This window comes from Aphelocoma coerulescens, chromosome 27 (genome assembly GCF_041296385.1).
Source record: "Aphelocoma coerulescens isolate FSJ_1873_10779 chromosome 27, UR_Acoe_1.0, whole genome shotgun sequence".
Taxonomy (NCBI): domain Eukaryota; kingdom Metazoa; phylum Chordata; class Aves; order Passeriformes; family Corvidae; genus Aphelocoma; species Aphelocoma coerulescens.
In genome coordinates this window covers 4,736,669-4,757,596 of record NC_091040.1, presented here as the reverse complement: position 1 = coordinate 4,757,596, position 20,928 = coordinate 4,736,669, and the positions used below count along the sequence as shown (strand labels likewise).

Sequence of the window (20,928 nt, the reverse complement as noted above, 5' to 3'; positions counted from 1 at the left end):
GAGCCAGCCCAGCCCATGCCTTGCAGAAGGACAGGGCCAGCCTGGGCTCTCGGGAAGCACGGCCCATCCCTGCCTGTGCCCTCTGCCACTCTCTCCTTTCCCTCCTGTGTCCTTGTTGCCTTGTGCTCCCCTGGGCTGTGAGCCGCACTCAGCCAGCCTGGCGAGGAGCTGCTGGCCCTGCTCCCTCTCTGGATCAGGCAGATCTCTGCTGGGATCTCTGCCACAGACATGTGACAGAGTTTGTTAGGTGACCCTGGTGCTTTCTGCACTGAGGCTTCCCCTCAGAGCGACCTTGTTTGTTCTCTTTTGACTCATTAAATTTCTGTTGCATCCCAGCCCATGCCTCTGTGTCATCCTTTCCCTGTTATTGGTCTCCCACGATTCCCAGGGAGAGAAGTGTTGCTCTGGAATGGTTCTGTGAGACAGATTCAGGAGGAGGTGTTTCAGTGCCTTTTAGGACAGGAGAGTTAAATGTGCTTTATCACAGTATTGCTGCTTTCTAACCTTTTCCATGTGTCTGTGTTACGACCCACTGCAGAAGGCGGGGGGTAACGCAGGTTCTTGCTAACATATCCCTTGAGATTGATTAGAGAGAACCAACACTGAATGGTCCGTGTTTGTAAGTTCACACACGGAGGGTTTATTGTAGAACAGTGTGATTGCACAGGAAGACACGTCTGTAGCCATTTTGGTTATTATTCTCTGTAGCAACACAACAACATGAAAGCACTGCAAGATGAAAATGCAACCATATCACCCAGGGATGTGCACAAGGCAAAAGAAAGGAAGAGAGATAAAGGGCAAGATTGTGAAGATCTCTGCAACCATAGGCCCTGTGATTAGACTTGGTTGCTGCGCAGTCTTGGTCAAAGTGGTTGCCGACTGGACCTGTCAGGTTGTGGGGGAAGTCTCAAAGAAGTGGTGAGGAAAAGTCCCTGGGAAAATCCACAGAACACAAAATCTGTTGGGTTTATATTCACTCTGTTTCAGGTGGGGACGCCCAGGTTCCTCCCCTGGAGCGGGGAGCTTCACACTGCATCATGTAAAATGTTCCGGAGCCCTTGACACCTTCTAAGACAACCCAGCTGCCCGTCACACCCAGCTCAGTTGCATTGTTTTTGGCCCAATATGGCCCATCAGCAGAGATGAACACTGTCAGGCCACACACGAATGTCCTGGTGCTTCCCCTGCGGGAGGAGATGGACCCCCACAACCCAGTGGTCTGTGCAAGGGAGGGCAACTTAGAGTGACAGGAGGCACCAGCATCTACCTCCTGTCTCGTTTGAAGCCCATCATTCACCCTCTGTCTTATTAGATCAGAGGTTGGCCATCCAAAGCTCACCTCCCTCAGTTCCCCAAAGCACGCTGGTCTCCACAAATGGGGGAATGCTTTGAGTCATTATCCCTTGAGAGTTCAGTGTCTCACAGTCTTCAGGTGGATAGAATGAGTCAAACCTCTTCACTGACCCTGTCTACTCCAAGAATTTTATCTCTCTGACCAAACCATTCTTGTCTTCATGCTCAGCAGTGCCTCTGCCTAAGTCAAATGGTCTGATCTCCTCCCAGCCACCCTGCGCTGATCTCGCGCCTCTTGGTCCTGATGGTTTTTGCATTGCAGCCTGTGCCCAACCCGGGGGATGGCAGCAGCTGTGTGCTGAGCAGAGCAGCATCATTGCTCCCACCCTTCTCCTGGTTCCACTCCTGCTCACACAGCCCCGGATGCTGGTGACAGCTCTCGGTGTCTGTGATCATCAGTGACACGGACAATGGCATTGGGTGCACTCTCATAGCACTTTCGGATGTGGTTTATTGGCCATAGGGGTATTCAGCCAAGGTGATGATCTTGGAGGTCTTTTCCAACCTTAATGATTTGTGACTCTCAGCAATGACATGAAGCTGAGGGGAGCAACAGCTACACTAGAGGGGAGGGTTTAAATCCAGAGGGATCTTGACAGACTTGACAGAGGAATGGTCCCATGTGGAACATGGGAACTCCAACAAAGCCAAGTGCAAGGTCCTGCCACTGCTTTGGGGCAATCCTGGAAATCAGTAGGGACTATGGGGTGCATGGATGGAGAGCTGCCCTGCAGAGAAGGGCTGCAAAAATGGTCACACAGATGCATCACCCCTGCTCTGAAGGGCAGCTGAAGCATTTGAGGTTTTTCAGTCAGGAAAAGAGCAGGGTCGGGGGCACCTTATTGCTGCCTTTCAGTACATCAAGGGGTGGTGTAAGGAAGTTGGAGACAGACATTATATCAAGTGATTGGACAAGGGGCAGGAGTTTTAAACTGGAATAGGCTAGCTGGAGCTGAGGTACCCATGCCCATGGCAGGAGGTTTGGACAAGATGACCTTTAACAATCTCTTCCAATCAAACCCATTCTATGATCCCATGATAACATGGGTCTGTGAGAAGGCAGCCCATGGCACTGTGTCTCTCCCTTTCAGAAACCTTTCAGATCCATGTGATCTCCTGGAGTCTGAAGGGAATCCAGTACCTCTGTCTGGTTAGTGATATATTCACTGCTGAGTACTTGTGTCACAGTGTTGAGCTGAGAAAGGAAAAGAGTAAGAAGTGCAAACAAAGTGAATGTTTGTCCCTGGAATGTGTGGGGAAGTTCTATCCTCCCCCAAAAAGGCAGAGAAACTGAGAACCCAGAGGGTCACTCAGTGCACACTGAGCACAGCCAATGCCAGCCTGTGTTGCCAGCCAGTGCAAAACCAGCCCCAACAACCCCCTCCCAGAAACACCCCAGGGCAGCCTCTCTGCTTTGGGAGAGGGTCTGCAGGGCAAAGGATGACACAAAGGCATGGGCTGGAATGCAGCAGAATTTAATGGGTCAAAAGAGGGAAAAGAGGGGGATCCAGGTGGAGGCTCCAGGGCAGGGAGCAGCTTTAGCAGGGGAGGCCCCTCATGCCACAGAGGCCACTGCCCAAGCCTGAGAGGCCAAAGCCCCCGGAGCTGATGGGCACTCCACCAGAGCTGAGGATGCTGCCAACAGCAGCCGAGGTGGAGGATCCCACCACGGTGTTCTGTGGGAAGGAGCTGAGGATGGGCCCGGGCAGGGTCACCACCACAGGAGAGGGTTCGATGATGACGTTGGAGTTCTGGCACTGCTGGACACAGGGCTCATTGCAGCTGCTGGCCAGCGGGGTGGGGCCGCAGGGCTGGCAGGGCCGGCACGGGGTGAGGCAGGACATGTCTTGGGGCTGCAGGTGCACCTGGCAGAGAGAGCAGAGAGGAGCAGAGTACAAGGAGTGGGTGTGAAGCAGCCTTTCAGCCCACCATGAGGATGACCCTGTTTCTCTCAGTGGAAAAGACTCCCCAAATCATGACAAAGTCCATGGAGATGCCCACCTGACCAGTAGCTCAGGAGACACGTCAGCCAAGCCCCAGTGTCTGTCTCTGCCTCACCTTCTGCCTCCTTCCCTCACCCATGGCAAGGAGCCCCAGTGCTCAGCTGAACACAAGTGATGTGCTTAGAAATGCATTTGGAGGAGGACAAGGAGGAGGAGAAATGCTCCAAACTCACCTTATTCCCAAGGAGCTGGAGACAGGGAGAGTGGATGAGAGAGTGAGGAGAAGGAGGCGCTTTTATACTGCTCCTGAACTGCCCCAGGCCCACAGTCGCTGCACAGGGGCAACAATTTTCCTACAGACTCATCTCCCAAGCACAATATCCTCCCTAATGCCACAGGGCGTGTTTTGGTTTCCATCAATGCTGCCATTTCATTTCCTCCTTTCTGACATCCCCACTAGGTCATGGGGATCCCTTTCATGTTAAAGGATGAGAAGCCCAAGGATTTGACTTGCAAGAACACGTGAGTAATGGTTGGACTCAATGATCTTAGAGGTCCTTGCCGATCCTCATGATTCTCTGAGTCAATAATTCCCTGATCATTGGCAGGAATCAAGTCTCAAGCAGAGCCCTGGGCCATTGGGCTTCTCAATATCCGGGGGAGGTGTTGGGTGTCTGGACCGTTCCTTGTTCCTCTCTCTCCTTACCTGTGATGTCCTTTGGCTGCAGAATGTGGAGCCTGACCTGGATGTCACACAAGCACAGGCCACTTTTCCAATACGTGCTGCCAGTGCTGAGAACACGTGTGACATGTGAGAGAGCTGCCAAGCACCCTTTTCCCAGTGCCAGGATGGAGCTGCACTTGCTGAAGGGGAATTCAGCCCTGCCTGGAACAAAGCCTGCAGACATCACACCCTCCTGCCTTGGCCTCACCCCAAAAGGCTGACACACGGCCAACGCAATATTAGAGCGTGACTTGTCACTGGTAGGGAGAGTCTCTCCCTGGAAATTTGTCTACTGAAGGCATTCCCTTGTCCTCCTGGGACGCATCCCAGCTGCCTCCATGTCTGCAGGGCAGGGAAGTGCAGTGCTCCTTGGTGTGTTTTGAGAGCTGGTTTTGTACCCAGGGCGCTTTGGAGCGCATCCCCTCGCTGAGCATCCCCAGGCATGTGGCACTGCAGTTTCCCCAGAGCTCTGGTGTGTTGCGGAAATGGAGGAGGTTTCCTGCCCTATCCAGTGGTGCTGGGTTGTTGTGTAGGCTGAGGAGGCATTTGGGGCATGGGAAAGGAGTGGATTTAAGTCCCAATGCCCAGCAGAAGCCATAGAGCTTTGGAGCCCAGGATGTGTCCCAAGCAGTGGGGAGGTATTTTCTGAAACCCCTTCTTTTGTCTCCAGACCACCCAGGAGAGCTCCCCTCCACAGCCAGATGTCTTTGACCTGGAAGATGAGTTCCCTGTGTCCACAGCTGTCCCCCATCAGAGTGTTCTCTTTTTATCCTGGACCTTTCCCGTTCCTTGGACCATGAGGTGCCCCTCTGGTGCTGCCGGCTTTTCCAATCTCTTTTGGTCATGGCAGGTGGCCGTGAAGGCCCATCTGACCTGCCAGATGCCTGACTGGATGGAAGTTGTCATGTTTGAAGTCCAGGGTCTGTAGATTGCTACTCGTAAGCGTCCTGACCATCTCTTCCTCCCTGTCCTCAGCTGCATTCCCTGACTGCTGGCACTAGCCAAAGGGTGTTTGGAGGTGTTTTCTTTGACACCAGCACTTGTGTGCCTGTCACGAGGTTGCACCCATTCATGTCAGTCCAGTCTGTCTGAATGTTGTTCCTCCTCTGCTGTGGGCAAGGTCTCCTTATTCTGCTCTTTCTGAGGAATATCAGGAGCCTGAGCCTGTGAGAAGAAATGTTGCCAGTGAAGACCAAAGGCCAGAAGCCCTGGGGAGCCTTCCCCTTTCCCATAACCCCTGTCCCCAGCAAAGCTGCCCCAGTCAGCCTTGGCTCAAGCCTCCCTTTTGCTGCTGCCCTGTGTGGAAGATCTTCTTGTTGTTTCCCACCACCAGCTTTGCTGATTCTGCTCCAGGTGGGCCTTGGCTTTCCTAAACCCAACCCTGGAATACTGGGACAGCCCAGCTAATGTTCTGCATCAGCAAAGGGCATCAGGACGAAGGGAGAGGAAAGCATTTCCGTGGAGAAGCAGTGGCCAGTGGGCATTGGAGTGAGGTGAGAGCGGGGAGAGAGCAGCAGGCAGGACGTGGTGCCAGGAGAGGAGCCTCTGGATGCTCTGCTGCTCTGTGCGGGGCAGGGCAGAGCTGGGCCTGTCCCCGCAGAGGCAGCTGCCAACAGTGGCAAGGCACTGCCCCCAGCCCACATCCCCTGCCTGCACGGGACCCTCTGGCACGGGGGGCACATGCTGTGCCTGCATGGACACGCTCTGACCGCGGGTATCCTCAGGCCTCGCATGGCACACGTGAAAGGAGCTGCAACACAGAGCAAGCATGTGAGAAATGAGGAAACGAAATGGCAGTGTTTATGGAAATCGAACCACAACGTGTGGCGTTAGGGAGGATATTTTTCTTTGGAGGCGAATGTGTTGGAAAATTACTGTCCTTGTGCAGCGCCTGTGGGCCTGGGGCGGTGCAGGAGCAGTATAAAAGGGGCACCTTCTCCTCGCTCTCTCATCCACTCCTCTCACCTCCATCTCCTTGGGATCAAGGTGAGTCTGAAGCCCTTTCTTTTCTTCCTCCTTTGAGCTTTCTGATCCCATTCTTTGCTTTAATCCCATGTGAGTTCTTGAGAACTGCTTGTCATGGGAGAGGGAAGGGGCAGAAGTTGTGCATGGAGAGAGGCTGGGTTTTGGCTGAAGTTTCTCCTGAGTTCTGGCTCAGGTGTGGAAGTCCCTGGGCTTGGTCGCTCTTCAGGAGATTCTTGGGGGCTTGAGCAAACAGTGAGGCTGTTGGGGCTCTCTGAGCAGCCTCCTGCGGTCTTGTCCTTCTCGTTGCTTTTCTTCATCATGGTGTGCCAACAGACTGCTCTGACATAGCCCTTCCTTGTACTCTGCTCCTCAATGTCCTGTCTGCCAGGTGCACCTGCAGCCCCAAGACATGTCCTGCCTCACCTCGTGCCGGCCCTGCCAGCCCTGCGGCCCCACCCCACTGGCCAGCAGCTGCAATGAGCCCTGTGTCCAGCAGTGCCAGAACTCCAACGTCATCATCGAACCCTCTCCTGTGGTGGTGACCCTGCCCGGGCCCATCCTCAGCTCCTTCCCACAGAACACCGTGGTGGGATCCTCCACCTCGGCTGCTGTTGGCAGCATCCTCAGCTCTGGTGGAGTGTCCATCAGCTCCGGGGGCTTTGGCCTCTCAGGCTTGGGCAGTGGCCTCTGTGGCATGAGGGGCCTCCCCTGCTAAAGCTGCTGGTGATGGCCCTGGGGAAGGAACCCAGGGATGCACAGGGTGGAAGCGCCCTGGGGACGCAGCACCGGCTTGTTGCTTCCTGAGGGACTGAGCCAGCCCAGCCCATGCCTTGCAGAAGGACAGGGCCAGCCTGGGCTCTCGGGAAGCACGGCCCATCCCTGCCTGTGCCCTCTGCCACTCTCTGCTTTCCCTCCTGTGTCCTTGTTGCCTTGTGCTCCCCTGGGCTGTGAGCCGCACTCAGCCAGCCTGGGGAGGAGCTGCTGGCCCTGCTCCCTCTCTGGATCAGGCAGATCTCTGCTGGGATCTCTGCCACAGACATGTGACAGAGTTTGTTAGGTGACCCTGGTGCTTTCTGCACTGAGGCTTCCCCTCAGAGCGACCTTGTTTGTTCTCTTTTGACTCATTAAATTTCTGTTGCATCCCAGCCCATGCCTCTGTGTCATCCTTTCCCTGTTATTGGTCTCCCAAGAATCCCAGGGAGAGAAGTGTTGCTCTGGAATGGTTCTGTGAGACAGATTCAGGAGAAGGTGTTTCAGTGCCTTTTAGGACAGGAGAGTTAAATGTGCTTTATCACAGTATTGCTGCTTTCTAACCTTTTCCATGTGTCTGTGTTACGACCCACTGCAGAAGGCGGGGGGTAACGCAGGTTCTTGCTAACACATCCCTTGAGATTGATTAGAGAGAACCAACACTGAATGGTCCGTGTTTGTAAGTTCACACACGGAGGGTTTATTGTAGAACAGTGTGATTGCACAGGAAGACACGTCTGTAGCCATTTTGGTTATTATTCTCTATAGCAACACAACAACATGAAAGCACTGCAAGATGAAAATGCAACCACATCACCCAGGGATGTGCACAAGGCAAAAGAAAGGAAGAGAGATAAAGGGCAAGATTGTGAAGATCTCTGCAACCATAGGCCCTGTGATTAGACTTGGTTGCTGCGCAGTCTTGGTCAAAGTGGTTGCCGACTGGACCTGTCAGGTTGTGGGGGAAGTCTCAAAGAAGTGGTGAGGAAAAGTCCCTGGGAAAATCCACAGAACACAAAATCTGTTGGGTTTATATTCACTCTGTTTCAGGTGGGGACGCCCAGGTTCCTCCCCTGGAGCGGGGAGCTTCACACTGCATCATGTAAAATGTTCCGGAGCCCTTGACACCTTCTAAGACAACCCAGCTGCCCGTCACACCCAGCTCAGTTGCATTGTTTTTGGCCCAATATGGCCCATCAACAGATATGAACACTGTCAGGCCACACACGAATGTCCTGGTGCTTCCCCTGCGGGAGGAGATGGACCCCCACAACCCAGTGGTCTGTGCAAGGGAGGGCAACTTAGAGTGGCAGGAGGCACCAGCATCTACCTCCTGTCTCGTTTGAAGCCCATCATTCACCCTCTGTCTTATTAGATCAGAGGTTGGCCATCCAAAGCTCACCTCCCTCAGTTCCCCAAAGCACGCTGGTCTCCACAAATGGGGGAATGCTTTGAGTCATTATCCCTTGAGAGTTCAGTGTCTCACAGTCTTCAGGTGGATAGAATGAGTCAAACCTCTTCACTGACCCTGTCTACTCCAAGAATTTTATCTCTCTGACCAAACCATTCTTGTCTTCATGCTCAGCAGTGCCTCTGCCTAAGTCAAATGGTCTGATCTCCTCCCAGCCACCCTGCGCTGATCTCGCGCCTCTTGGTCCTGATGGTTCTTGCATTGCAGCCTGTGCCCAACCCGGGGGATGGCAGCAGCTGTGTGCTGAGCAGAGCAGCATCATTGCTCCCACCCTTCTCCTGGTTCCACTCCTGCTCACACAGCCCAGGATGCTGGTGACAGCTCTCGGTGTCTGTGATCATCAGTGACACGGACAATGGCATTGGGTGCACTCTCATAGCACTTTCGGATGTGGTTTATTGGCCATAGGGGTATTCAGCCAAGGTGATGATCTTGGAGGTCTTTTCCAACCTTAATGATTTGTGACTCTCAGCAATGACATGAAGCTGAGGGGAGCAACAGCTACACTAGAGGGGAGGGTTTAAATCCAGAGGGATCTTGACAGACTTGACAGAGGAATGGTCCCATGTGGAACATGGGAACTCCAACAAAGCCAAGTGCAAGGTCCTGCCACTGCTTTGGGGCAATCCTGGAAATCAATAGGGACTATGGGGTGCATGGATGGAGAGCTGCCCTGCAGAGAAGGGCTGCAAAAATGGTCACACAGATGCATCACCCCTGCTCTGAAGGGCAGCTGAAGCATTTGAGGTTTTTCAGTCAGGAAAAGAGCAGGGTCGGGGGCACCTTATTGCTGCCTTTCAGTACATCAAGGGGTGGTGTAAGGAAGTTGGAGACAGACATTATATCAAGTGATTGGACAAGGGGCAGGAGCTTTAAACTGGAATAGGCTAGCTGGAGCTGAGGTACCTATGGCAATGGCAGGAGGTTTGGACAAGATGACCTTTAACAATCTCTTCCAATCAAACCCATTCTATGATCCCATGAAAACATGGGTCTGTGAGAAGGCAGCCCATGGCACTGTGTCTCTCCCTTTCAGAAACCTTTCAGATCCATGTGATCTCCTGGAGTCTGAAGGGAATCCAGTACCTCTGTCTGGTTAGTGATATATTCACTGCTGAGTACTTGTGTCACAGTGTTGAGCTGAGAAAGGAAAAGAGTAAGAAGTGCAAACAAAGTGAATGTTTGTCCCTGGAATGTGTGGGGAAGTTCTATCCTCCCCCAAAAAGGCAGAGAAACTGAGAACCCAGAGGGTCACTCAGTGCACACTGAGCACAGCCAATGCCAGCCTGTGTTGCCAGCCAGTGCAAAACCAGCCCCAACAACCCCCTCCCAGAAACACCCCAGGGCAGCCTCTTTGCATTGGGAGAGGGTCTGCAGGGCAAAGGATGACACAAAGGCATGGGCTGGAATGCAGCAGAATTTAATGGGTCAAAAGAGGGAAAAGAGGGGGATCCAGGTGGAGGCTCCAGGGCAGGGAGCAGCTTTAGCAGCGGAGGCCCCTCATGCCACAGAGGCCACTGCCCAAGCCTGAGAGGCCAAAGCCCCCGGAGCTGATGGACACTCCCTGAGAGCTGAGGATGCTGCCAACAGCAGCCGAGGTGGAGGATCCCACCACGGTGTTCTGTGGGAAGGAGCTGAGGATGGGCCCGGGCAGGGTCACCACCACAGGAGAGGGTTCGATGATGACGGTGGAGTTCTGGCACTGCCGGACACAGGGCTCATTGCAGCTGCTGGCCAGCGGGGTGGGGCCGCAGGGCTGGCAGGGCCGGCACGAGGTGAGGCAGGACATGTCTTGGGGCTGCAGGTGCACCTGGCAGAGAGAGCAGAGAGGAGCAGAGTACAAGGAGTGGGTGTGAAGCAGCCTTTCAGCCCACCATGAGGATGACCCTGTTTCTCTCAGTGGAAAAGACTCCCCAAATCATGACAAAGTCCATGGAGATGCCCACCTGACCAGTAGCTCAGGAGACACGTCAGCCAAGCCCCAGTGTCTGTCTCTGCCTCACCTTCTGCCTCCTTCCCTCACCCATGGCAAGGAGCCCCAGTGCTCCGCTGAACACAAGTGATGTGCTTAGAAATGCATTTGGAGGAGGACAAGGAGGAGGAGAAATGCTCCAAACTCACCTTATTCCCAAGGAGATGGAGACAGGAAGAGTGGATGAGAGAGTGAGGAGAAGGAGGCGCTTTTATACTGCTCCTGAACTGCCCCAGGCCCACAGTCGCTGCACAGGGGCAACAATTTTCCTACAGACTCATCTCCCAAGCACAATATCCTCCCTAATGCCAGAGGGCGTGTTTTGGTTTCCATCAATGCTGCCATTTCATTTCCTCCTTTCTGACATCCCCACTAGGTCATGGGGATCCCTTTCATGTTAAAGGATGAGAAGCCCAAGGATTTGACTTGCAAGAACACATGAGTAATGGTTGGACTCAGTGATCTTGGAGGTCCTTGCCGATCCTCATGATTCTCTGAGTCAATAATTCCCTGATCATTGGCAGGAATCAAGTCTCAAGCAGAGCCCTGGGCCATTGGGCTTCTCAATATCCGGGGGAGGTGTTGGGTGTCTGGACCGTTCCTTGTTCCTCTCTCTCCTTACCTGTGATGTCCTTTGGCTGCAGAATGTGGAGCCTGACCTGGATGTCACACAAGCACAGGCCACTTTTCCAATACGTGCTGCCAGTGCTGAGAACACGTGTGACATGTGAGAGAGCTGCCAAGCACCCTTTTCCCAGTGCCAGGATGGAGCTGCACTTGCTGAAGGGGAATTCAGCCCTGCCTGGAACAAAGCCTGCAGACATCACACCCTCCTGCCTTGGCCTCACCCCAAAAGGCTGACACACGGCCAACGCAATATTAGAGCGTGACTTGTCACTGGTAGGGAGAGTCTCTCCCTGGAAATTTGTCTACTGAAGGCATTCCCTTGTCCTCCTGGGACGCATCCCAGCTGCCTCCATGTCTGCAGGGCAGGGAAGTGCAGTGCTCCTTGGTGTGTTTTGAGAGCTGGTTTTGTACCCAGGGCGCTTTGGAGCGCATCCCCTCGCTGAGCATCCCCAGGCATGTGGCACTGCAGTTTCCCCAGAGCTCTGGTGTGTTGCGGAAATGGAGGAGGTTTCCTGCCCTATCCAGTGGTGCTGGGTTGTTGTGTAGGCTGAGGAGGCATTTGGGGCATGGGAAAGGAGTGGATTTAAGTCCCAATGCCCAGCAGAAGCCATAGAGCTTTGGAGCCCAGGATGTGTCCCAAGCAGTGGGGAGGTATTTTCTGAAACCCCTTCTTTTGTCTCCAGACCACCCAGGAGAGCTCCCCTCCACAGCCAGATGTCTTTGACCTGGAAGATGAGTTCCCCGTGTCCACAGCTGTCCCCCATCAGAGTGTTCTCTTTTTATCCTGGACCTTTCCCGTTCCTTGGACCATGAGGTGCCCCTCTGGTGCTGCCGGCTTTTCCAATCTCTTTTGGTCATGGCAGGTGGCCGTGAAGGCCCATCTGACCTGCCAGATGCCTGACTTGATGGAAGTTGTCATGTTTGAAGTCCAGGGTCTGTAGATTGCTACTCGTAAGCGTCCTGACCATCTCTTCCTCCCTGTCCTCAGCTGCATTCCCTGACTGCTGGCACTAGCCAAAGGGTGTTTGGAGGTGTTTTCTTTGACACCAGCACTTGTGTGCCTGTCACGAGGTTGCACCCATTCATGTCAGTCCAGTCTGTCTGAATGTTGTTCCTCCTCTGCTGTGGGCAAGGTCTCCTTATTCTGCTCTTTCTGAGGAATATCAGGAGCCTGAGCCTGTGAGAAGAAATGTTGCCAGTGAAGACCAAAGGCCAGAAGCCCTGGGGAGCCTTCCCCTTTCCCATAACCCCTGTCCCCAGCGAAGCTGCCCCAGTCAGCCTTGGCTCAAGCCTCCCTTTTGCTGCTGCCCTGTGTGGAAGATCTTCTTGTTGTTTCCCACCACCAGCTTTGCTGATTCTGCTCCAGGTGGGCCTTGGCTTTCCTAAACCCAACCCTGGAATACTGGGACAGCCCAGCTAATGTTCTGCATCAGCAAAGGGCATCAGGACGAAGGGAGAGGAAAGCATTTCCGTGGAGAAGCAGTGGCCAGTGGGCATTGGAGTGAGGTGAGAGCGGGGAGAGAGCAGCAGGCAGGACGTGGTGCCAGGAGAGGAGCCTCTGGATGCTCTGCTGCTCTGTGCGGGGCAGGGCAGAGCTGGGCCTGTCCCCGCAGAGGCAGCTGCCAACAGTGGCAAGGCACTGCCCCCAGCCCACATCCCCTGCCTGCACGGGACCCTCTGGCACGGGGGGCACATGCTGTGCCTGCATGGACACGCTCTGACCGCGGGTATCCTCAGGCCTCGCATGGCACACGTGAAAGGAGCTGCAACACAGAGCAAGCATGTGAGAAATGAGGAAACGAAATGGCAGTGTTTATGGAAATCGAACCACAACGTGTGGCGTTAGGGAGGATATTTTTCTTTGGAGGCGAATGTGTTGGAAAATTACTGTCCTTGTGCAGCGCCTGTGGGCCTGGGGCGGTGCAGGAGCAGTATAAAAGGGGCACCTTCTCCTCGCTCTCTCATCCACTCCTCTCACCTCCATCTCCTTGGGATCAAGGTGAGTCTGAAGCCCTTTCTTTTCTTCCTCCTTTGAGCTTTCTGATCCCATTCTTTGCTTTAATCCCATGTGAGTTCTTGAGAACTGCTTGTCATGGGAGAGGGAAGGGGCAGAAGTTGTGCATGGAGAGAGGCTGGGTTTTGGCTGAAGTTTCTCCTGAGTTCTGGCTCAGGTGTGGAAGTCCCTGGGCTTGGTCGCTCTTCAGGAGATTCTTGGGGGCTTGAGCAAACAGTGAGGCTGTTGGGGCTCTCTGAGCAGCCTCCTGCGGTCTTGTCCTTCTCGTTGCTTTTCTTCATCATGGTGTGCCAACAGACTGCTCTGACATAGCCCTTCCTTGTACTCTGCTCCTCAATGTCCTGTCTGCCAGGTGCACCTGCAGCCCCAAGACATGTCCTGCCTCACCTCGTGCCGGCCCTGCCAGCCCTGCGGCCCCACCCCGCTGGCCAGCAGCTGCAATGAGCCCTGTGTCCAGCAGTGCCAGAACTCCAACGTCATCATCGAACCCTCTCCTGTGGTGGTGACCCTGCCCGGGCCCATCCTCAGCTCCTTCCCACAGAACACCGTGGTGGGATCCTCCACCTCGGCTGCTGTTGGCAGCATCCTCAGCTCTGGTGGAGTGTCCATCAGCTCCGGGGGCTTTGGCCTCTCAGGCTTGGGCAGTGGCCTCTGTGGCATGAGGGGCCTCCCCTGCTAAAGCTGCTGGTGATGGCCCTGGGGAAGGAACCCAGGGATGCACAGGGTGGAAGCGCCCTGGGGACGCAGCACCGGCTTGTTGCTTCCTGAGGGACTGAGCCAGCCCAGCCCATGCCTTGCAGAAGGACAGGGCCAGCCTGGGCTCTCGGGAAGCACGGCCCATCCCTGCCTGTGCCCTCTGCCACTCTCTCCTTTCCCTCCTGTGTCCTTGTTGCCTTGTGCTCCCCTGGGCTGTGAGCCGCACTCAGCCAGCCTGGCGAGGAGCTGCTGGCCCTGCTCCCTCTCTGGATCAGGCAGATCTCTGCTGGGATCTCTGCCACAGACATGTGACAGAGTTTGTTAGGTGACCCTGGTGCTTCTGCACTGAGGCTTCCCCTCAGAGCGACCTTGTTTGTTCTCTTTTGACTCATTAAATTTCTGTTGCATCCCAGCCCATGCCTCTGTGTCATCCTTTCCCTGTTATTGGTCTCCCACGATTCCCAGGGAGAGAAGTGTTGCTCTGGAATGGTTCTGTGAGACAGATTCAGGAGGAGGTGTTTCAGTGCCTTTTAGGACAGGAGAGTTAAATGTGCTTTATCACAGTATTGCTGCTTTCTAACCTTTTCCATGTGTCTGTGTTACGACCCACTGCAGAAGGCGGGGGGTAACGCAGGTTCTTGCTAACATATCCCTTGAGATTGATTAGAGAGAACCAACACTGAATGGTCCGTGTTTGTAAGTTCACACACGGAGGGTTTATTGTAGAACAGTGTGATTGCACAGGAAGACACGTCTGTAGCCATTTTGGTTATTATTCTCTATAGCAACACAACAACATGAAAGCACTGCAAGATGAAAATGCAACCACATCACCCAGGGATGTGCACAAGGCAAAAGAAAGGAAGAGAGATAAAGGGCAAGATTGTGAAGATCTCTGCAACCATAGGCCCTGTGATTAGACTTGGTTGCTGCGCAGTCTTGGTCAAAGTGGTTGCCGACTGGACCTGTCAGGTTGTGGGGGAAGTCTCAAAGAAGTGGTGAGGAAAAGTCCCTGGGAAAATCCACAGAACACAAAATCTGTTGGGTTTATATTCACTCTGTTTCAGGTGGGGACGCCCAGGTTCCTCCCCTGGAGCGGGGAGCTTCACACTGCATCATGTAAAATGTTCCGGAGCCCTTGACACCTTCTAAGACAACCCAGCTGCCCGTCACACCCAGCTCAGTTGCATTGTTTTTGGCCCAATATGGCCCATCAACAGATATGAACACTGTCAGGCCACACACGAATGTCCTGGTGCTTCCCCTGCGGGAGGAGATGGACCCCCACAACCCAGTGGTCTGTGCAAGGGAGGGCAACTTAGAGTGGCAGGAGGCACCAGCATCTACCTCCTGTCTCGTTTGAAGCCCATCATTCACCCTCTGTCTTATTAGATCAGAGGTTGGCCATCCAAAGCTCACCTCCCTCAGTTCCCCAAAGCACGCTGGTCTCCACAAATGGGGGAATGCTTTGAGTCATTATCCCTTGAGAGTTCAGTGTCTCACAGTCTTCAGGTGGATAGAATGAGTCAAACCTCTTCACTGACCCTGTCTACTCCAAGAATTTTATCTCTCTGACCAAACCATTCTTGTCTTCATGCTCAGCAGTGCCTCTGCCTAAGTCAAATGGTCTGATCTCCTCCCAGCCACCCTGCGCTGATCTCGCGCCTCTTGGTCCTGATGGTTCTTGCATTGCAGCCTGTGCCCAACCCGGGGGATGGCAGCAGCTGTGTGCTGAGCAGAGCAGCATCATTGCTCCCACCCTTCTCCTGGTTCCACTCCTGCTCACACAGCCCAGGATGCTGGTGACAGCTCTCGGTGTCTGTGATCATCAGTGACACGGACAATGGCATTGGGTGCACTCTCATAGCACTTTCGGATGTGGTTTATTGGCCATAGGGGTATTCAGCCAAGGTGATGATCTTGGAGGTCTTTTCCAACCTTAATGATTTGTGACTCTCAGCAATGACATGAAGCTGAGGGGAGCAACAGCTACACTAGAGGGGAGGGTTTAAATCCAGAGGGATCTTGACAGACTTGACAGAGGAATGGTCCCATGTGGAACATGGGAACTCCAACAAAGCCAAGTGCAAGGTCCTGCCACTGCTTTGGGGCAATCCTGGAAATCAATAGGGACTATGGGGTGCATGGATGGAGAGCTGCCCTGCAGAGAAGGGCTGCAAAAATGGTCACACAGATGCATCACCCCTGCTCTGAAGGGCAGCTGAAGCATTTGAGGTTTTTCAGTCAGGAAAAGAGCAGGGTCGGGGGCACCTTATTGCTGCCTTTCAGTACATCAAGGGGTGGTGTAAGGAAGTTGGAGACAGACATTATATCAAGTGATTGGACAAGGGGCAGGAGCTTTAAACTGGAATAGGCTAGCTGGAGCTGAGGTACCTATGGCAATGGCAGGAGGTTTGGACAAGATGACCTTTAACAATCTCTTCCAATCAAACCCATTCTATGATCCCATGAAAACATGGGTCTGTGAGAAGGCAGCCCATGGCACTGTGTCTCTCCCTTTCAGAAACCTTTCAGATCCATGTGATCTCCTGGAGTCTGAAGGGAATCCAGTACCTCTGTCTGGTTAGTGATATATTCACTGCTGAGTACTTGTGTCACAGTGTTGAGCTGAGAAAGGAAAAGAGTAAGAAGTGCAAACAAAGTGAATGTTTGTCCCTGGAATGTGTGGGGAAGTTCTATCCTCCCCCAAAAAGGCAGAGAAACTGAGAACCCAGAGGGTCACTCAGTGCACACTGAGCACAGCCAATGCCAGCCTGTGTTGCCAGCCAGTGCAAAACCAGCCCCAACAACCCCCTCCCAGAAACACCCCAGGGCAGCCTCTTTGCATTGGGAGAGGGTCTGCAGGGCAAAGGATGACACAAAGGCATGGGCTGGAATGCAGCAGAATTTAATGGGTCAAAAGAGGGAAAAGAGGGGGATCCAGGTGGAGGCTCCAGGGCAGGGAGCAGCTTTAGCAGCGGAGGCCCCTCATGCCACAGAGGCCACTGCCCAAGCCTGAGAGGCCAAAGCCCCCGGAGCTGATGGACACTCCCTGAGAGCTGAGGATGCTGCCAACAGCAGCCGAGGTGGAGGATCCCACCACGGTGTTCTGTGGGAAGGAGCTGAGGATGGGCCCGGGCAGGGTCACCACCACAGGAGAGGGTTCGATGATGACGGTGGAGTTCTGGCACTGCCGGACACAGGGCTCATTGCAGCTGCTGGCCAGCGGGGTGGGGCCGCAGGGCTGGCAGGGCCGGCACGAGGTGAGGCAGGACATGTCTTGGGGCTGCAGGTGCACCTGGCAGAGAGAGCAGAGAGGAGCAGAGTACAAGGAGTGGGTGTGAAGCAGCCTTTCAGCCCACCATGAGGATGACCCTGTTTCTCTCAGTGGAAAAGACTCCCCAAATCATGACAAAGTCCATGGAGATGCCCACCTGACCAGTAGCTCAGGAGACACGTCAGCCAAGCCCCAGTGTCTGTCTCTGCCTCACCTTCTGCCTCCTTCCCTCACCCATGGCAAGGAGCCCCAGTGCTCCGCTGAACACAAGTGATGTGCTTAGAAATGCATTTGGAGGAGGACAAGGAGGAGGAGAAATGCTCCAAACTCACCTTATTCCCAAGGAGATGGAGACAGGAAGAGTGGATGAGAGAGTGAGGAGAAGGAGGCGCTTTTATACTGCTCCTGAACTGCCCCAGGCCCACAGTCGCTGCACAGGGGCAACAATTTTCCTACAGACTCATCTCCCAAGCACAATATCCTCCCTAATGCCACAGGGCGTGTTTTGGTTTCCATCAATGCTGCCATTTCATTTCCTCCTTTCTGACATCCCCACTAGGTCATGGGGATCCCTTTCATGTTAAAGGATGAGAAGCCCAAGGATTTGACTTGCAAGAACACATGAGTAATGGTTGGACTCAGTGATCTTGGAGGTCCTTGCCGATCCTCATGATTCTCTGAGTCAATAATTCCCTGATCATTGGCAGGAATCAAGTCTCAAGCAGAGCCCTGGGCCATTGGGCTTCTCAATATCCGGGGGAGGTGTTGGGTGTCTGGACCGTTCCTTGTTCCTCTCTCTCCTTACCTGTGATGTCCTTTGGCTGCAGAATGTGGAGCCTGACCTGGATGTCACACAAGCACAGGCCACTTTTCCAATACGTGCTGCCAGTGCTGAGAACACGTGTGACATGTGAGAGAGCTGCCAAGCACCCTTTTCCCAGTGCCAGGATGGAGCTGCACTTGCTGAAGGGGAATTCAGCCCTGCCTGGAACAAAGCCTGCAGACATCACACCCTCCTGCCTTGGCCTCACCCCAAAAGGCTGACACACGGCCAACGCAATATTAGAGCGTGACTTGTCACTGGTAGGGAGAGTCTCTCCCTGGAAATTTGTCTACTGAAGGCATTCCCTTGTCCTCCTGGGACGCATCCCAGCTGCCTCCATGTCTGCAGGGCAGGGAAGTGCAGTGCTCCTTGGTGTGTTTTGAGAGCTGGTTTTGTACCCAGGGCGCTTTGGAGCACATCCCCTCGCTGAGCATCCCCAGGCATGTGGCACTGCAGTTTCCCCAGAGCTCTGGTGTGTTGCGGAAATGGAGGAGGTTTCCTGCCCTATCCAGTGGTGCTGGGTTGTTGTGTAGGCTGAGGAGGCATTTGGGGCATGGGAAAGGAGTGGATTTAAGTCCCAATGCCCAGCAGAAGCCATAGAGCTTTGGAGCCCAGGATGTGTCCCAAGCAGTGGGGAGGTATTTTCTGAAACCCCTTCTTTTGTCTCCAGACCACCCAGGAGAGCTCCCCTCCACAGCCAGATGTCTTTGACCTGGAAGATGAGTTCCCTGTGTCCACAGCTGTCCCCCATCAGAGTGTTCTCTTTTTATCCTGGACCTTTCCCGTTCCTTGGACCATGAGGTGCCCCTCTGGTGCTGCCGGCTTTTCCAATCTCTTTTGGTCATGGCAGGTGGCCGTGAAGGCCCATCTGACCTGCCAGATGCCTGACTTGATGGAAGTTGTCATGTTTGAAGTCCAGGGTCTGTAGATTGCTACTCGTAAGCGTCCTGACCATCTCTTCCTCCCTGTCCTCAGCTGCATTCCCTGACTGCTGGCACTAGCCAAAGGGTGTTTGGAGGTGTTTTCTTTGACACCAGCACTTGTGTGCCTGTCACGAGGTTGCACCCATTCATGTCAGTCCAGTCTGTCTGAATGTTGTTCCTCCTCTGCTGTGGGCAAGGTCTCCTTATTCTGCTCTTTCTGAGGAATATCAGGAGCCTGAGCCTGTGAGAAGAAATGTTGCCAGTGAAGACCAAAGGCCAGAAGCCCTGGGGAGCCTTCCCCTTTCCCATAACCCCTGTCCCCAGCGAAGCTGCCCCAGTCAGCCTTGGCTCAAGCCTCCCTTTTGCTGCTGCCCTGTGTGGAAGATCTTCTTGTTGTTTCCCACCACCAGCTTTGCTGATTCTGCTCCAGGTGGGCCTTGGCTTTCCTAAACCCAACCCTGGAATACTGGGACAGCCCAGCTAATGTTCTGCATCAGCAAAGGGCATCAGGACGAAGGGAGAGGAAAGCATTTCCGTGGAGAAGCAGTGGCCAGTGGGCATTGGAGTGAGGTGAGAGCGGGGAGAGAGCAGCAGGCAGGACGTGGTGCCAGGAGAGGAGCCTCTGGATGCTCTGCTGCTCTGTGCGGGGCAGGGCAGAGCTGGGCCTGTCCCCGCAGAGGCAGCTGCCAACAGTGGCAAGGCACTGCCCCCAGCCCACATCCCCTGCCTGCACGGGACCCTCTGGCACGGGGGGCACATGCTGTGCCTGCATGGACACGCTCTGACCGCGGGTATCCTCAGGCCTCGCATGGCACACGTGAAAGGAGCTGCAACACAGAGCAAGCATGTGAGAAATGAGGAAACGAAATGGCAGTGTTTATGGAAATCGAACCACAACGTGTGGCGTTAGGGAGGATATTTTTCTTTGGAGGCGAATGTGTTGGAAAATTACTGTCCTTGTGCAGCGCCTGTGGGCCTGGGGCGGTGCAGGAGCAGTATAAAAGGGGCACCTTCTCCTCGCTCTCTCATCCACTCCTCTCACCTCCATCTCCTTGGGATCAAGGTGAGTCTGAAGCCCTTTCTTTTCTTCCTCCTTTGAGCTTTCTGATCCCATTCTTTGCTTTAATCCCATGTGAGTTCTTGAGAACTGCTTGTCATGGGAGAGGGAAGGGGCAGAAGTTGTGCATGGAGAGAGGCTGGGTTTTGGCTGAAGTTTCTCCTGAGTTCTGGCTCAGGTGTGGAAGTCCCTGGGCTTGGTCGCTCTTCAGGAGATTCTTGGGGGCTTGAGCAAACAGTGAGGCTGTTGGGGCTCTCTGAGCAGCCTCCTGCGGTCTTGTCCTTCTCGTTGCTTTTCTTCATCATGGTGTGCCAACAGACTGCTCTGACATAGCCCTTCCTTGTACTCTGCTCCTCAATGTCCTGTCTGCCAGGTGCACCTGCAGCCCCAAGACATGTCCTGCCTCACCTCGTGCCGGCCCTGCCAGCCCTGCGGCCCCACCCCGCTGGCCAGCAGCTGCAATGAGCCCTGTGTCCAGCAGTGCCAGAACTCCAACGTCATCATCGAACCCTCTCCTGTGGTGGTGACCCTGCCCGGGCCCATCCTCAGCTCCTTCCCACAGAACACCGTGGTGGGATCCTCCACCTCGGCTGCTGTTGGCAGCATCCTCAGCTCTGGTGGAGTGTCCATCAGCTCCGGGGGCTTTGGCCTCTCAGGCTTGGGCAGTGGCCTCTGTGGCATGAGGGGCCTCCCCTGCTAAAGCTGCTGGTGATGGCCCTGGGGAAGGAACCCAGGGATGCACAGGGTGGAAGCGCCCTGGGGACGCAGCACCGGCTTGTTGCTTCCTGAGGGACTGAGCCAGCCCAGCCCATGCCTTGCAGAAGGACAGGGCCAGCCTGGGCTCTCGGGAAGCACGGCCCATCCCTGCCTGTGCCCTCTGCCACTCTCTCCTTTCCCTCCTGTGTCCTTGTTGCCTTGTGCTCCCCTGGGCTGTGAGCCGCACTCAGCCAGCCTGGCGAGGAGCTGCTGGCCCTGCTCCCTCTCTGGATCAGGCAGATCTCTGCTGGGATCTCTGCCACAGACATGTGACAGAGTTTGTTAGGTGACCCTGGTGCTTTCTGCACTGAGGCTTCCCCTCAGAGCGACCTTGTTTGTTCTCTTTTGACTCATTAAATTTCTGTTGCATCCCAGCCCATGCCTCTGTGTCATCCTTTCCCTGTTATTGGTCTCCCACGATTCCCAGGGAGAGAAGTGTTGCTCTGGAATGGTTCTGTGAGACAGATTCAGGAGGAGGTGTTTCAGTGCCTTTTAGGACAGGAGAGTTAAATGTGCTTTATCACAGTATTGCTGCTTTCTAACCTTTTCCATGTGTCTGTGTTACGACCCACTG

The 20,928-nt window shown here is 54.3% G+C and overlaps 6 protein-coding genes across 8 annotated transcripts; 3 read left to right on the top strand and 3 right to left on the bottom strand.

Annotated features, from left to right (window-relative positions):
- Nucleotides 1-2,894: 2,894 nt before the first annotated feature.
- LOC138099215 (feather keratin Cos1-1/Cos1-3/Cos2-1-like) lies at nt 2,895-6,399 on the bottom strand. 2 transcript variants are annotated; one of them, XM_068996335.1, is made up of 3 exons: nt 6,375-6,399; nt 3,533-3,570; nt 2,895-3,221 (listed from the first exon to the last, which is right to left on the bottom strand). In XM_068996335.1, the coding sequence occupies exons 1-3, from the start codon at nt 6,397-6,399 to the stop codon at nt 2,895-2,897; spliced, it is 390 nt and encodes a 129-aa protein (XP_068852436.1). The 2 variants fall into 2 exon arrangements, with proteins under 2 accessions (XP_068852436.1, XP_068852437.1); XM_068996336.1 differs by lacking the exon at nt 6,375-6,399 and having other exon boundaries at nt 2,895-3,202; nt 3,533-3,605.
- LOC138099216 (feather keratin Cos1-1/Cos1-3/Cos2-1-like) lies at nt 5,937-6,703 on the top strand. Its single transcript, XM_068996337.1, has 2 exons — nt 5,937-6,009; nt 6,396-6,703. Exon 2 carries the CDS (start codon nt 6,398-6,400, stop codon nt 6,701-6,703), a length of 306 nt encoding a protein of 101 aa, XP_068852438.1. The 5' UTR covers nt 5,937-6,009; nt 6,396-6,397.
- Nucleotides 6,704-9,692: 2,989 nt separating this feature from the next.
- On the bottom strand, nt 9,693-13,197 carry LOC138099234 (feather keratin 1-like). Its single transcript, XM_068996356.1, has 3 exons — nt 13,173-13,197; nt 10,331-10,368; nt 9,693-10,019 (listed from the first exon to the last, which is right to left on the bottom strand). The coding sequence occupies exons 1-3, from the start codon at nt 13,195-13,197 to the stop codon at nt 9,693-9,695; spliced, it is 390 nt and encodes a 129-aa protein (XP_068852457.1).
- LOC138099235 (feather keratin Cos1-1/Cos1-3/Cos2-1-like) lies at nt 12,735-13,501 on the top strand. The gene is made up of 2 exons (XM_068996357.1): nt 12,735-12,807; nt 13,194-13,501. Exon 2 carries the CDS (start codon nt 13,196-13,198, stop codon nt 13,499-13,501), a length of 306 nt encoding a protein of 101 aa, XP_068852458.1. The 5' UTR covers nt 12,735-12,807; nt 13,194-13,195.
- A 2,988-nt stretch (nt 13,502-16,489) lies between these two features.
- Nucleotides 16,490-19,994, bottom strand: LOC138099220 (feather keratin 1-like). The gene is made up of 3 exons (XM_068996343.1): nt 19,970-19,994; nt 17,128-17,165; nt 16,490-16,816 (listed from the first exon to the last, which is right to left on the bottom strand). The coding sequence occupies exons 1-3, from the start codon at nt 19,992-19,994 to the stop codon at nt 16,490-16,492; spliced, it is 390 nt and encodes a 129-aa protein (XP_068852444.1).
- Nucleotides 16,794-20,298, top strand: LOC138099219 (feather keratin Cos1-1/Cos1-3/Cos2-1-like). 2 transcript variants are annotated; one of them, XM_068996341.1, is made up of 3 exons: nt 16,794-16,818; nt 19,567-19,604; nt 19,972-20,298. In XM_068996341.1, exons 1-3 carry the CDS (start codon nt 16,794-16,796, stop codon nt 20,296-20,298), a joined length of 390 nt encoding a protein of 129 aa, XP_068852442.1. The 2 variants fall into 2 exon arrangements, with proteins under 2 accessions (XP_068852442.1, XP_068852443.1); XM_068996342.1 differs by lacking the exon at nt 16,794-16,818 and having other exon boundaries at nt 19,532-19,604; nt 19,991-20,298.
- Nucleotides 20,299-20,928: the final 630 nt, after the last annotated feature.